The sequence below is a fragment of the Aptenodytes patagonicus genome, chromosome 8, assembly GCF_965638725.1.
Source record: "Aptenodytes patagonicus chromosome 8, bAptPat1.pri.cur, whole genome shotgun sequence".
In the NCBI taxonomy this organism is placed as follows: Eukaryota; Metazoa; Chordata; class Aves; order Sphenisciformes; family Spheniscidae; genus Aptenodytes; species Aptenodytes patagonicus.
Window position 1 is genome coordinate 14,286,761 of NC_134956.1, and position 13,349 is coordinate 14,300,109.

Consider the following 13,349-nt stretch of genomic DNA (forward strand, 5'->3'; position numbering starts at 1 on the left):
TGCTTCCAGCACGGCACCGTGCTCTGGGCCCAAATGCTCTGCCTGTTCTCGTCCATCACGGTGACTTCCTTGGCTTTATCTTCCAAAGGCGGGGAGAGGGGTAGATGTCACTGAACAGCTGAGCCCTTTCCCTTACGAATTCCTTGCATCCCAGGGAAGGTTATCCCTGTCTGATCTCCAAAAGGTCTTTCTAAGAGTGTATGCTGCAGTTCTGCTTTCAATGAAATGCCCTCATTCTGACTACAGTGTTACATGCTCTAGGAAAAACACCTTTTTGCAAGAAGGCGTTCTCCCAATACTTAATGCTCGCAGCACCTCTCTGAACCTCACTCCTCAGTCATCGAGCAACCAGAGAACAAGAGCTATACGTGGCAGGTGAAGCTCTGCTCTTCCCATTTTCTGCTGTGATGCCTTTCCAGAGCCTGAACTTCCAGACAGTGGTGTTACCCCCAAGCTGCAGCTGCGGGAACGTTAGCACTGTGATGGGAAGCTGACATGCAAGGAGCTGTGTGACGTCCCCTTCTCCGCTTGTGCAGCCAGCTCAGGACTGCATTTCAGACTTCTCAAACTTGGCGGTATTGATCAGACTAGTTAAATGGCAGGCTTGGAATCAGATCGAGATTGCAAATAGGTTTCCCACTGTGCATCTCCCTCCACCCTTGCCTTCCAGTCTCGCTGAGGTCCTTCTTGCTGTGGGAGATCCTGTCTTTCTAGCTGTTCTCCTGGTCTCTTGGGGAGCAGCTGCAGTGCGCCACTGCTATTCTTAGCTGTGAAGACAGCGTGCAAGTACCTGGCCCAGCAGAGCTGGAGCTGGTGCACTGCTATCTGCCCAGCAGATCTCAGATAAATTATCCAGAAGATCTTGGTAGTGTGTAATTGAGTAGCTCTGCCACAGGCTGTGCTTCCAGCTATGTACACTCTGCTGTGCAGCGGGGCACAGTAATTGCTTGCTCCCCAGAAGCCAAGAGCTCTGGGTTCGTCTCAAGTGATTGTGCCCTCTTCTCTGAGATTTTGGATGGACTCCTCAGATTCACTTCTCAGATTTCATGCTTCCTCCTTTCCTGGTGGGAGGTTGCATACATCAAACAATTATCCTCCCTTGGCTGTTTCTCCTATCCTAAAGATGTTTTGCCACCTGGTTTCTGGTGCAGTCCATTCTTCTAACACAGGAATGAAAAGGTCTTCAGATGCTGGGGGGGGGTGGCTGCCCTGGGGACGTCTTGAGCAGTGACTGGCTCTGTCCAGGTCTGGCGTTAATGCCTCAGGAGTGATCTGCTTTCTAACAGCTGCCAGACCAAGGATCTCTAAGTCTTTCTCAGCACTAACCAAGTCACAACCTTGATTCTCCGTCAGACCTTGCCGCTGCTCTGGGATGTGCTAAGAGCTACAACAAGGAACGGGGATGCCCCTTGTACAAGCACGGTGTCCACATCTGTGAGGGATTCAGGGCAGGACATGCTGTTGCATCTCGCTAATGGGTTTCACAGTTCTGCATGGCCATCTGCTGCTTGCTGGCTACGTCCTGTCCGGCTCCCGCTGCGCTCCTGCTGCTTTGTCGGCCCCAGGCAGCTTGGCTCTCCCCTCGCTTTCAAAGGAAAGGCTTGGCCTGGGGCCCAGCCAGAGCTGCATGTTGCACCCTGGTCCCCGAGTCTCAAAGCTGCTGGCGCAGGCGTTGCTGGTGGTCAGCCCAGAGGGTCCCTGGCACCAGTGTCAGTGAAAGGCACGTGGCTGAATGACCTGACTGATCGCGCCGTCTCCCTCTCTCTCTGCCCCAGATCGGCGGACCATTCTCTGCCCGGATCTTCCGTTTCCACAGACTTTGGCAGCTGGCAGATGGTGACAGGGTGTGGCAGTATTCGGGAGCAGGCAATCCTGAGCGCAGACGCCTCTCTCCCTTGCAGCTTCCCGGATGAGTTCCCTAGCACTTGCCTGTAAGTGTCTCAAACACAGGATCTCTCCTTGGGTCCCTCGGCTGGCTGCGAGCACTGGAACTTTATCACCCTGGCACTTTCGAAGAAGCCTGGGAGCCTGTAACAAGCTGTCCCGTCTTCCCTTCTTTGATGCTTTCCATCCACAAATTCAGTCACTGAGCGCTCTTTGCTTATGCTGAACTCAGAAAGAAACCGGCATCTTCTCTGCCTAATGATGGGGGGGGGAACTTTGCTTTCTGTAGGAAGAAGAGGCTTTCCTCTCTTCCCTGAAGACACATAATTTGGGCATAACTGAGTACATTTGAGGATGCATGCTTGTCAGGACAGGACTGGTATCCCAGATTTTCTTGCTTTTGGATCTCGCTCATCTCCATCTTCCCGTTGGGGTCAGATCCTTGCTGCAGTAAGAGAGGGGCTTTCCTTCTGTCACCCCGATTTTTGTCTGACCACGTGGAGCATCATTTGCAGGCGCTGCGTCTGGCCAGTGCAGAGCAGCGGAGACCCTGCATCCTGCCGCATCCTGCCACGTAAACTGGCTGGGAGGCAAATGTTCCTCCCCAAATAGAAAGTCACCTTTGTGGAAGCTTGAAAGACAGGAGATGCGCTTTAATTGCTGTTAGAGAAGAGGCTTGTGCCTTCAGGCTGCAAACTCTCAATCAAGAAACTGAAATGGCAGATCAGGGGCTGCCGCTAGCTAGCTGTGCTAGAGCTGTGCTGCCAAACGCTTGAGGTCCCTTACCGAGGTCTGAGTACGTGCTTGGGAGGCAGAGGGCAAGCAGTGAGAAAACCACCATCTCCTGTGAGACAGGCTAGCTGCCCTAGCTCGCCCTCTCATGTGGCTGTGCGCTGTGCTGCTGAGCAGAGCAGCCGCTCCCAAGTTATGATTAAGCTACAAGACCCATGAATTGGCGGATCGAAGAATTGCGAGGGATGTCGGACATGGCCTGGCTGAGATTTGCTCTCCTCCTTTCACGAGGACACGCTGTGCTGCTTCTGTAGTTGTTTGGAGATCGTTGAAGGAATAGAAGGGACTGCAGGATGGGTGGCTGAAGCAGCGACTGCTTTACTGTGCCCTGAACCTGGCCGTGCTTGGTGGCTGCTGGTCACCAGCAAGTTGTTGCTGCCCTTCTTGGGGTTGGATCTAACGTCAGAGTAGGGAATTCAGTAGAGAGAAATGTGATTTGAAGTTGAGCTCTGAATCTGCCTGTGCTGAGACCATAGGCTCATGCGGCTTGGAGTCCGGCTGCTTGGGACAGCCGGGTTCAAAGGGAGGGGAACAGCGGTGGTGCTTCTCCCTCGGGTGTGCAGCAGATGCTGCGAGTGCTTTGCCCTGTTCAGCTCTTCACTGGAGCTGCGGGGTGCTCGGAGGCTGGGGACCGCTCGACTGCGGGTGCTGGGACCAGGCGCCGTTTGGAAGGGATGAAGAGTTCCCAAGGTGGTTGTGTTGAGCTTAACCCAGGGCCTCCACTCTCTCTCTGCTCTGCATCAGCTCCATTTGCTCAGGAGCCCATTGTGGTTTTATCCTAGTTTTTCGCAGCCCAGCACAGTATGAGTTTTTGGAAAATTAAATTCCATTTAAGTTCCCACTTTACATCTCAGCTGGCAGCAGCTCGATGAAGGTATGCTTTTCACAGCCTACTTCTTGTGCTTGTGTGGGGCTTGTCAGGGCTTACTTTGAGCTGGGGCTTTGACAGCCTCCTCTCATCCTGCACCCCAAGCTGCAGACGAGCGGGCAGGCTGTAGGAAGTGTAGCGGGGCAGAGCGCCGTGAATTTGGCAAGGAAGCGCGACCTGCCTCCGTGGTTGAACTGCTCAGAGTGAAATGGTGCAGCCGGTCTGCAGGGCTTGGTGTCGGGCACTGGCCGGCTGCTTGACCCTGCGCCTTGGAGTGTCTCACTCCATGAAAGAAACCTAAAAATCTAAGTACAAAACCTGCCCTGTAAAGAGGTGCGAGAGCCAGAAGACGCAGGACCTAACGGCTGCACGCCCTCGCTTACCTCTGCATGTGACATTTAAGATCACTGTACTCGGGTGCAAATAAGTCCTGCTTTCATGTAGCTTATTTTTAATGCTAGCAGGTTTGCGAGTTCCACGTCCTAATTAGGTTGCCAAAAAGCATCTTTTTAATGTGTTTAGATATGTTGCCTTTTTCCTTTGCTCTCTGGCTTCTCTTTATTATCAGACACTGTAAACAGCGGCCCGGTTGGCTGCCTCGGCATCGCTTGCTGTTTATAGGCCTCCCACCATATCCTCTTGCTGCTGTTTCCGGACCGAAGCTGTTGGCTGTGGGTGGTTAACACTTCCATTCAAATGAGCTGTGCCAATTTATAGCCAGCCCAGGCGCGGGAGAGATTAAAGAGAATTTTTTATGGGGAAGGTGCGCGCTGTGCCCTTGGAGTGACCTTTGAGGAATGTCTTATTCTCTCTGGGAACCACCGGGACATCGCAGAGGCACCACAGCAAGGACCGCTTCAGGCTGGAGCGCTTGGAACAGCTGCCTCTGAACCCTAGTCTTGCTTTCCCCTGCTCCCTCGGCTGAAATATTGCCTTCCCTCTGCTCTCTTCCCCCCACCTCTAACCAGGTGCGTGGATCAGTTGGAGAGGAGAGCAGGTCCCGGGGGAAGCCATGTCCTACTCTGCACGCAGCCCTCCTGCTTGCAGAGAGCAGCCGTGCTGGGGAGCAGAAGTAAAACGCTGCTCAGCTCTCTTCTTTCCGCAGCTGGAGCGCTCCTTGGGGCTTTTGTCAGCTTATCTGCCCCCTCTCATCCCCCCTTCCCCAAAGCTGTCTGTGCTGGCAGAAGCGCGAGAGGCTGGGGCCGGTGGAAGCAAGGGACGGTCGCAAATAGGTTGGAAGTGACTGTCCAGGCATGGCAGATGTGGACAGGCTCCATCTGGGAACGCTGTGCGAGGAGGGGAGGAAGCTGGCACGGGGGCTGACGTCAGCCAGCACCCGCTTGGCGAAAGCAGCGCTTTCTGTATGAACCGCGGCCTCGTAAGCACCGTGGTGGTGGGAGAAGCTTGGGGCGGGGGTGAAGGAGGAGACCTAGGGGAGAGCTGGGGCTGTGAGAGGCTCCATGGGAGAGCGTTGGGTTGGGTTGGGTTGGGTTGGGTTGGGCAAGGAGGCAGTGGCACCAGCTGCTGTAGCCGGAGCCTTTTGGGGCTGGCACTGCCGCGGCCACTGGAGCCAGCTGAACACCACGGCCCCGCTGATGCCGTGGACAGAGCCCTAGCCCTGCCGCCAGCCTCCTGCCCCATGTCAGGAGTGAGAACTGGGATGGGGAGAGGGATGGCTGCAGTCGCTGACCTCCCCCTTCTCTCTCCTAGGCTGGTGTCGTCGAGCGACCGCGAGTCCCGGCTGGAAGAAGTGCGTTCCGCCTTTCTGGCCAGCTACAGCCGGACCATCGGTCTGAAGGCCGTGCCCCCCAGCCCCTCAGGGGCAATCGGCGGCCTCCTCGAGCAGTTCGTGCGGGGCGTGGGACTGAGAGGCAGCAGCACGCTCTGAGCACAGCGTTCCCGGATCGCTGGCTGGAGACCCGTGGGACCTGGCGGGTCCCCCTGGCTGAACCCCGGGACCCCCTTCCCGGTGCGGGCACCTGCAGCGCCCAGCGCCCGCCGCCGGCCACCCCTGCCTGGGGCTGGGGGAGCGCGGGGGGCTCCGGCGAGTCTCTGCAGTAAAGACACCCGAGCTGTGCCCTCTCCTGCCTCCTCTCTGGGCTGCGGGCGGGGGGAGGCGGCCGGCGGGGCTGAGCCGGGGCGGGGGGGGGGCGGCGGCGGCGCGCAGGAGCCGGGCGGCGGGAGCCGCTCCGCCGGGGGCGCCGCTCGCTATAAATAACCCGGCCCACGCTCCGGGAGCGGCGGCACCGAAATAGCACCGGGCCGGGGCTGAGCCGGGACCGGGAGGGAGCCCCCGGCGGGGCGGGAGGCTGAGCCCCGGACGGGAGGTCCCGGGAGGGCTGAGCCGTGCCGGGAGTCGGGACTGAGCCGGGCCGGGCCGGGACGCGGTGCCGGGGCTGAGCCCCCGCCGCCCCCGCCCCCGGGGCCGAGCCGTCGCGTGTCGGGCCGGTCCCTGGGGCCGACCCCCTCCGGTGCCCGGGGCGGCGCTGCCGGCGGGGCCGGGGCCGCCGTGCCCGTGCCCGTGCCGTGCCGTGCCGTGCCCGCCCCCGGGCGCGCCCGCCTCGGCGGCGCGGGAGGAGGCGGCGCGGAGCAGCGGCGGTGCCCGGGCGGGGATGGCGTCTCCGGGAGCGCTGGAACCGGCGGCCGGCAGCGTGCCGGGCACCAAGGTGGAGCTCACCGTGTCCTGCCGGTGAGCCGGGAGCGGGGCGGGGGAGCGGGCGGGGGCTGGTGCCCGGACACGGGTGGGCGCGAAACGCACGGGGATGCGCTGCGGGATGCCCGTGTCCCGCAGCGTCCCGCTTGCCCGCCGGTCAGCCCCCGGCCCCGGGGGGGGTGGGCCGCGGGTCCCCCTCGCTCCCCGGCTACCGCTCGGTGTCACGGCGTGTGCCCAACGCCCCTCTGCCCGGCTGCTACCCGTGGGGAGAGGTCCCGTCCCCTCCGCGGGGTCCCGGGGGATGCCGGCACCGGGCACGGCTCCGCGGCACGGCTGCTTGGAGGGACCCGCTGCCTTTACCCCGGGCTGGGACGCGGGACGGCCCCGCTCGGGGCGATGCTGGCGGGGCACGGGGCGATGCTGGCGGAGCGCAGGGCGCCGGTGCTGGCTGCGGGCAGGCTCCCCGGCTCTGCCCGGCTCCGGGAGCTCCGTGCGAGGCAGCAGGGCCAGGAGCGGGTCAGCGTTGGCCCGTGGCGGGACGGGGGCTACGGGAGAGGTGCTGCTCGGTGCCTCCGGCTCCTGGCGGGGTCCGCGGGGCGAGCGGCGGCTGCTGAGCCAGTCTGTCGGTGGCTAAATATAGCCCCGCAGAGGCACCCCGCTGCCCTCGTTGCCCGCGGCCGGGGGGATCCTGCCCGCAGGGGCCGGCACCAGCGGCCTCCTGGGCAGCAGCGTCCCCCGTGCCGGGGGGTCAGGGGAGGCCTGTGGCCGGCCCCGCAAAGCCCCCTGCCCGGCTGGGCAGCTCTGGCATGGCCCCGAGCTCTGCTAACTCCAGTCTGGGCCAGGGGCTGCCATGCCCCCTCCCTGTGGCTGAGCCCCTGCCCTCCCTGCCAGCCCCTCTGGGCAGCGGGCGGAGGGGCCGTGGGGCCTGGCATCTCCGGGCAGGGGCCGGGTGCTCGCTCCTGGAGACGGCCCGGGGCAGGGGCAGGGGCAGGCTTTGCCTTTGGAGCCCCCCAAGAGCTCGGTCCCGTCCAGGGCTGCTGGGGGAGCCCTGGGGGTCTCTCCCCTGCACTCCCAGCCCTGCACACTGGGGCCAGCGGAGCTGGCTGAGCCCCACAGCCTCCGGCCGTGCCCCAGCCCACCCTGTGCAGCCACCCGGGGGGTGTGGGAAGGATCCCAGCGGAGCTGGTTGCAGCCCCCGGCACTTCCCAGTGTCACAGCGTGCAAAGGACGAGGATCAATTGCTCTTGCTAGCAGCTGCATCAGGGGCACAGAGCTGGTCCCCACCGGCTGCCCAGCCCCTGCTCTGTCTCCTTTCTTCTCACTTCTGCACCCCACCATTAGCCACGCTCCCGGGGTGCGGCGGGCACTGAGCCAGCGCCAGCAGCACGGGGAGAAGGTTTCATCCTCTAAATGGGTTCCCTGTCATGTTCAATCATCGTCAGTGCTGGAGATGCTGCTCCCCGCTCACTCCGCTGTCCCACTGAACCTTGCGGTGGGAGCCAGCGCGTCCTCCCAGGGTGCCAGGGCTCTTGGCCTTGGCATGGCCTTGCTGCGTGGTGCTGTCCCCTGACTGGGGGGGAGGATATGGGGACCTGCTACGGAGCCGGGTGGGTGGCACCCAGGGTGGCTCATTTCTGGCTCTGTCCCCTCAGGAACCTGCTGGACATGGACACCTTCTCCAAATCTGACCCAGGTGGGTGGTGGGACCGGGCGGGTGGCACGGCATGGGCGCAGCATGGCATGGCACGGCCGCCCAGCTCTGCTCCTCTCTCCGCAGTGGTGGTCCTCTTTGTGCAGGGCTCAGGGAGCAGTGAGTGGAAGGAGGTGAGCGCAGCCCCTCTCGCCAGGTCCCTGGGGAGGCTCCCAGCCCCGTGCCGGGGGTGCTGCCGCCCCCAGTGCCCCCATTCCTGGCTAATCCCCAGTGGGGTTAAACGGGCCCATATGGCCACCCACGTCCACGCTAATGATCCCTCCGTGTCCACACTAATGATCTGGCCCCACCGGCAGTGCTAATCCCCCCGCTGGGATTAGCGCCGGGGCAGCTGTGATGGGGAGGGGTCCCAGGGGGGGCTGCCCTCACCCTTCTCCCCGCAGTTCGGGCGCACCGAGGTGATCGACAACACCCTGAATCCCGACTTCGTCCGGAAGTTTGTCCTCGACTACTACTTCGAGGAGAAGCAAAACCTCCGCTTTGACGTGTGAGTGGGGCGGCCGGGGAAGGGCTCGGCCCCAGCTCGGGGTGGAACAAAGCGCCGAGTCGGTAATGAATAAGGATAATGAATAAGGATAATGAATAAGGATAATGAATAAGGATATGGCAGCAAAAAGCACAGACGGGTGGGGGAAGCGGGGCTGCATGCCGAGGCACCCCCACAGGCACTGGCTCAGGGCTCTGCTCTCCCATCACCAGCTACAACGTGGACTCCAAGAGCTGCTCAATTTTAAAGCAGGTGAGCGCAGCCCGTGCCGGGGGGATGCGCGGTGACGCCCCGGTGTGACGCCATGGTGGGGTGCCCCGAGGCCATACCCTGTGCGGGTGCTGTCAGGGGGAACAGGTGCCCCCGGCCTCGGGGGGCTCTAACCCACTCTCCATCTCTCCGTGCCCCTTGGGGACTGGCAGAAGGTAGGTGCCTGCCACGCACCAGCCCCTGCTCTGCCCACGAGAACCCAGCCCTCGTGGGGGTGCCTGGTGGGGCAGGATGGGGCCAGGACACACCACGGGGGTGGCTTTTGGGGTGCAGGATGGGCTCAGGGCACGTGGGGTGGCTCTGGAGGGATGGGTCCAGGGCACATGGGGCGGTTCAGGGGGGGGCACAGGATGAGTCCAGGGCACGTGGAGTGGGCACCTGGGGTGGTCCTGGGGGTGCAGAATGGGTCCTGCGCTGGGGGGGGTGGCTCTTGGGGCACAGGGTGGGTTCAGGGTACTTGGGGTGGGCCTGGGGCAGGGTGGCTGCAGGTCCCACAGGTGCAGTGGGAGGGCAAGGGGTGGGTGTGTGTAGGGGGGGGGGCTGGGGCAGGAGCCCCCGGGGCCTCACAATGCTGTGCTTGGGGCGCAGGACTTCCTGGGGCAGGCGTTTGTGGCGCTGGGGGAGGTGATCGGGTCCCAGCGGGGCCGCCTGGAGAGAGCCCTCACGTGAGTCACACCCCATGGCAGGGCGAGGAGGGGGGTCCTGCACCGTGTACCCAGCCACCCGCCCCACAGGACCCCTCCCTGCACATCCCCTGCCGGGGACACTGGCCACGCTGCCGAGCGCCAGCCGTGGGGCACGAGCCCCAACCCCGACCCCACCTCCTGCCCCTGTCCCATCCTCCTTGTCCCCAAGCTGACCCGGCACCTCTGGTCCCAGGGGGGTCCCGGGGAAGCGGTGCGGGACTATCCTGCTGCTGGCCGAGGAGCTGAGCAACTGCCGGGTGAGTGCCCGTGTCCCAGCAGCGGCAAGGCAGGGGCTGCGCAGCCCCCCGGCACAGGTGGCCGACAGTGATGGTCCCTGTCCCCAGGACATCGTCACGATGCAGCTGTGCGCCAACAAGCTGGACAAGAAGGACTTCTTCGGAAAATCCGACCCCTTCCTCGTCTTCTACCGCAGCAACGAGGACGGCACGTGAGCGCGGGGCCCGGCGGGGCGGGCAGGGTGCCGGCGTCACTGTACGGCGCGCCCCAACCCTGCCCTGTCCCTGCAGCTTCACCATCTGCCATAAGACGGAGGTGGTGAAGAACACGCTCAACCCGGTGTGGCAGCCCTTCACCATCCCCGTGCGCGCCCTCTGCAACGGCGACTACGACCGGTACGGGGACGGGGACAGGGGCAGCCGTGGGGCCAGAGCAAGGGTATGAGCATCTGCTTTGCGGGTTTGGCTCCACAGCAGCAGGCAGCTCAGAATTGGGTCCTTACCAGTTTTTTTTTCCTCTTTTGCAACCCAAATTACATAAAGGCATCCCCCTCCTTTCCAGGGCCCCCGCCGTGACCCAAATTTCCCGCTTCCCTCCCTGCAGAAACGCGGGCCAGCCAGGCGGGGCGGCTCTGCCGGCGGCTGGCAGGCAGGGTGCTCACTGCTGGGGTGCTGCGGGGCTGGGTGTCCCCAAACCAGGGGGGCCAGGGGGGGCTGTGCCAGCCAGGCTGGCAGCTCACCCTCTGCCCGCCTTCTCTTCCAGGACAGTGAAGATAGATGTGTACGACTGGGACCGGGACGGGAGGTGAGGCCGTGCCCCTGGGGTGGCGGGGGACATCGGGGTGCCGCCGCTGCTTCCTGGTGTGCCCCTCACCGGGGTGCCTGGCCACACCGACCCTGCGCTCCTCCTGCAGCCACGACTTCATCGGGGAGTTTGCCACCAGCTACCGGGAGCTCTCCCGAGCGCAGAGCCAGTTCACGGTGTACGAGGTAGGGCGGGGGGCCGGGGCAGGTGGCCAGGGGGCCACCCCACACCGGGGCCGACCCACCCCTGCGCCCGCAGGTGCTGAACCCCAGGAAGAAATGCAAGAAGAAGAAATATGTGAACTCCGGCACCGTGAGTGGGGCTGGGGTGCTCCTGGGGCTCCTGCCTGTGGGGGGCCGGGTCTGACCCCCCCTCTGTGCCTGCTGGGGGGGGGGTGTCCGGGTCTGACCCCCCCATGCCCGCAGGTGACACTGCTCTCCTTCTCCGTCGAGTCCGAGTTCACCTTTGTTGACTACATCCGGGGCGGGTGAGTGGGGGGCCGGGTGCCCCCCAGCTCCCCGAGACCCCCCACGGGCGAGGGTCTCGGGGCGAGGACGGCGGTGACAGTGCAGGTGCAGCCTGGGGGTGACAAGGAGGCGGTGGGGCTAGGGAGGGGGCGCAAGGATGGCAGCCCTGGGCCATGGGGTGCTGGCTGGGGAAGGGGGGGCCCAGGTGATGGGTCCCCGGGGGCGGGAAGGACACGCCACGCCGTGGGGCTGGAAGACGGCATCCCTGTGCCATGGGTCCAGCAGCCTCCCTCGCTCTCCTCCCAAGGACGCAGCTGAATTTCACCGTCGCCATTGACTTCACGGCCTCCAACGGTGAGTGCAGCCGATGGGGGGGGGGGGAGGTCCCCGTCGATGTGGCCGTGGGGCCGTCTGTGGGGCGGGTGCCGATGGGCGCTGTGCTGCAGGGATGCCGTCGCAGCCCACCTCGCTGCACTACGCGAGCCCCTACCAGCTGAGCGCCTACGCCCTGGCGCTCAAGGCAGTGGGGGAGATCATCCAGGACTACGACAGCGACAAGCTCTTCCCTGCCTACGGCTTCGGCGCCAAACTCCCACCCGACGGCAAGATCTCCCACCAGTTCCCCCTGGTGCGCCCTGGGGTGGGGGGGGAACACCGGGGTGGGGGTGCCCACAGCAGCTTGGCAGTGGGGGGAAAGCACCCGCCCTGGCTGCATCCAGCCCCAGCATCCCGCAGCCGGGGACGCACACCGGGAGCTGTGGTCCCCCTCCAAGCGCCCGTCCCCGTCCCCCAGAACAACAACGTGGACAACCCCAGCTGCGCCGGCATCGAGGGCGTGCTGGAGTCCTACCTCCAGAGCCTGCGCACTGTCCAGCTCTACGGTCCCACCAACTTCGCCCCCGTCATCAACCAGGTGGCTGGGTGAGCGCCAGGGGCCTCTGCCCCCTTTGCTGTCCACAAATGCCACCGGTCCCACAGCAGGGCCGGCTGCCCCGCACCGGTGGGGCTGCTGGAGGGACCCCATTCCTTGTCCCCATAGGGCAGCCGCCCAGGTGACCGACGGCTCGCAGTACCACGTCCTCCTCATCATCACCGACGGCGTCATCTCCGACATGCTGCAGACCAAGGAAGCCATCGTCACCGTGAGTGCACCCTCGTCGCCGTGAGTTCACCCCACGCTGGGTGCTGCTCCGGCTGCCACCCTGCCTCTGCTCCACAGGCTTCCGCCTTGCCCATGTCCATCATCATCGTGGGAGTGGGTCCGGCTGAGTTTGAGGGTGAGTTGGGGCTTGGGAACACCAGGGAAGGGGACTGGAAACACCGTCCCTTCCTCCGGGACGCCTTTGGCGTCCCGGAGGAAGGGACGGTGTTTCCATCCCCGGTGGCCACCCCACCGAGGCTCAGTGACACCGGCTGTCACCCCCCAGCCATGGAGGAGCTGGATGGTGACGAAGTACGGGTGTCTTCCCGGGGACGCTACGCCGAGAGGGACATTGTACAGGTAACACCGGCATTGAGCCCAGTCCCACCGCGAGCGAGAGATGCTCAGCCCCTCGCTGACCCCCGCAGCCGCAGGGTTGTTTCCAACCGGGCTGCAAACTTCTTTCCCCCAAAAGTTTGTGCCGTTTCGGGATTACGTGGACGACTCGGGAAACCAGGTGCTGAGCATGGCCCGCCTGGCCAAGGACGTGCTGGCTGAGATCCCCGAGCAGCTGCTCTCCTACATGAAGACCCGCGACATCAAGCCTCGCCGGGCGGACCCCCAGTAGCTCCTCCGTGGGCCGTGGGGCCGGCCGGTGGGGCAAGGACATGCGTCACCTTTCTTCTGCCTGTGGCCAGGGCTTAGCCATGGAGATGTAGCCCCCCCAAAGGCGATAATCGGCTGCTGCGGCTGGTGAAGGTGGCTGGGACCCTCCTCTTCTGGCAGCGAGACCACGGGGCTGGACGTCCCTGGCCGCCCCCTCCTCCAGGCAGCAATGCCCCGGCACAGCGGGGCTGGCTCGGACTGTACCGTCCCTCAGCCGTGGCAGCGCGGGCAGGGCCGGCGGCAGGGTACAGGCTGTTGGGGGGCCACGGCGTGTCCCCCCGCCCCGGGAGAGCAGCCTGGCACCCTTCCCCGGGGAGGAGGCTGACCCTGGGGCTGGGTACATGCCGGGGGTCCCAGCCCCGCCAGCTCCTTGTGGGGCAGGGGGCCTCACCCCGCTCCTGCCTGCACCCCATTCCTGCCTGCACCCTGCTCCTGCCTGCACCCTGCCGCTCAGCAGAGCGCCAGCACCCCGGTCCTCCGGCTCTGGTGCCCCGGCGCCGGCCCGCCTGCCCCACAGCCTGCCCCACAGCCTGCCCCCACGGCCGGGGGGTGCCACAGGGCTGAGCCCCACAGCCGGGGGGTGCCGGGGCGGCTCGGCGGGAGGGCAGGCGGGGTCTGTACCGCATTACCGACTGTAAATAAACTGCTCCAACCGGGCCTGCTGCCGTGCTGGGGCCGGGGGG

General features: G+C 64.3%; 2 protein-coding genes across 4 annotated transcripts in view; both read left to right on the plus strand.

Moving 5' to 3' along the window:
* Nucleotides 1–5,623, plus strand: part of MTMR14 (myotubularin related protein 14) — a 33,875-nt gene extending 28,252 nt beyond the window's left edge. The window contains exons 18-19 of one of the 2 annotated variants that reach the window (XM_076346448.1): nucleotides 1,776–1,931; nucleotides 5,255–5,623. In XM_076346448.1, the coding sequence (XP_076202563.1) occupies nucleotides 1,776–1,931; nucleotides 5,255–5,432 (334 nt within the window). In that variant the 3' untranslated portion in view covers nucleotides 5,433–5,623. The remainder of the gene's footprint in view (nucleotides 1–1,775; nucleotides 1,932–5,254) is intronic. The other variant, XM_076346449.1, reaches the window with a different exon arrangement.
* A 521-nt stretch (nucleotides 5,624–6,144) lies between these two features.
* On the plus strand, nucleotides 6,145–13,323 carry CPNE9 (copine family member 9). Of its 2 annotated transcripts, XM_076346468.1 has the most exons (21): nucleotides 6,145–6,233; nucleotides 7,850–7,890; nucleotides 7,975–8,021; nucleotides 8,292–8,395; nucleotides 8,608–8,647; nucleotides 8,818–8,820; nucleotides 9,254–9,330; nucleotides 9,545–9,608; nucleotides 9,696–9,799; nucleotides 9,879–9,983; nucleotides 10,351–10,392; nucleotides 10,502–10,577; nucleotides 10,651–10,704; nucleotides 10,818–10,879; nucleotides 11,167–11,213; nucleotides 11,306–11,487; nucleotides 11,653–11,780; nucleotides 11,899–12,001; nucleotides 12,079–12,136; nucleotides 12,287–12,360; nucleotides 12,476–13,323. In XM_076346468.1, the coding sequence occupies exons 1-21, from the start codon at nucleotides 6,157–6,159 to the stop codon at nucleotides 12,626–12,628; spliced, it is 1,641 nt and encodes a 546-aa protein (XP_076202583.1). In that variant the 5' UTR covers nucleotides 6,145–6,156; the 3' UTR covers nucleotides 12,629–13,323. The 2 variants fall into 2 exon arrangements, with proteins under 2 accessions (XP_076202583.1, XP_076202582.1); XM_076346467.1 differs by lacking the exons at nucleotides 6,145–6,233; nucleotides 7,850–7,890; nucleotides 7,975–8,021; ... (9 more) ...; nucleotides 10,651–10,704; nucleotides 10,818–10,879 and adding an exon at nucleotides 10,946–10,964 and having other exon boundaries at nucleotides 11,145–11,213.
* Nucleotides 13,324–13,349: the final 26 nt, after the last annotated feature.

Coding starts and splice junctions, on each gene's coding strand:
- CPNE9 (XM_076346468.1), top strand. CDS start 6,157: ATGGCGTCTCCGGGAGCGCTGGAACCGGCGGCCGGCAGCGTGCCGGGC. Junction 7,891..7,974: donor CTTCTCCAAATCTGACCCAG/GTGGGTGGTGGG, acceptor CTCTCTCCGCAG/TGGTGGTCCTCTTTGTGCAG. Junction 9,331..9,544: donor CGCCTGGAGAGAGCCCTCAC/GTGAGTCACACC, acceptor CTCTGGTCCCAG/GGGGGTCCCGGGGAAGCGGT.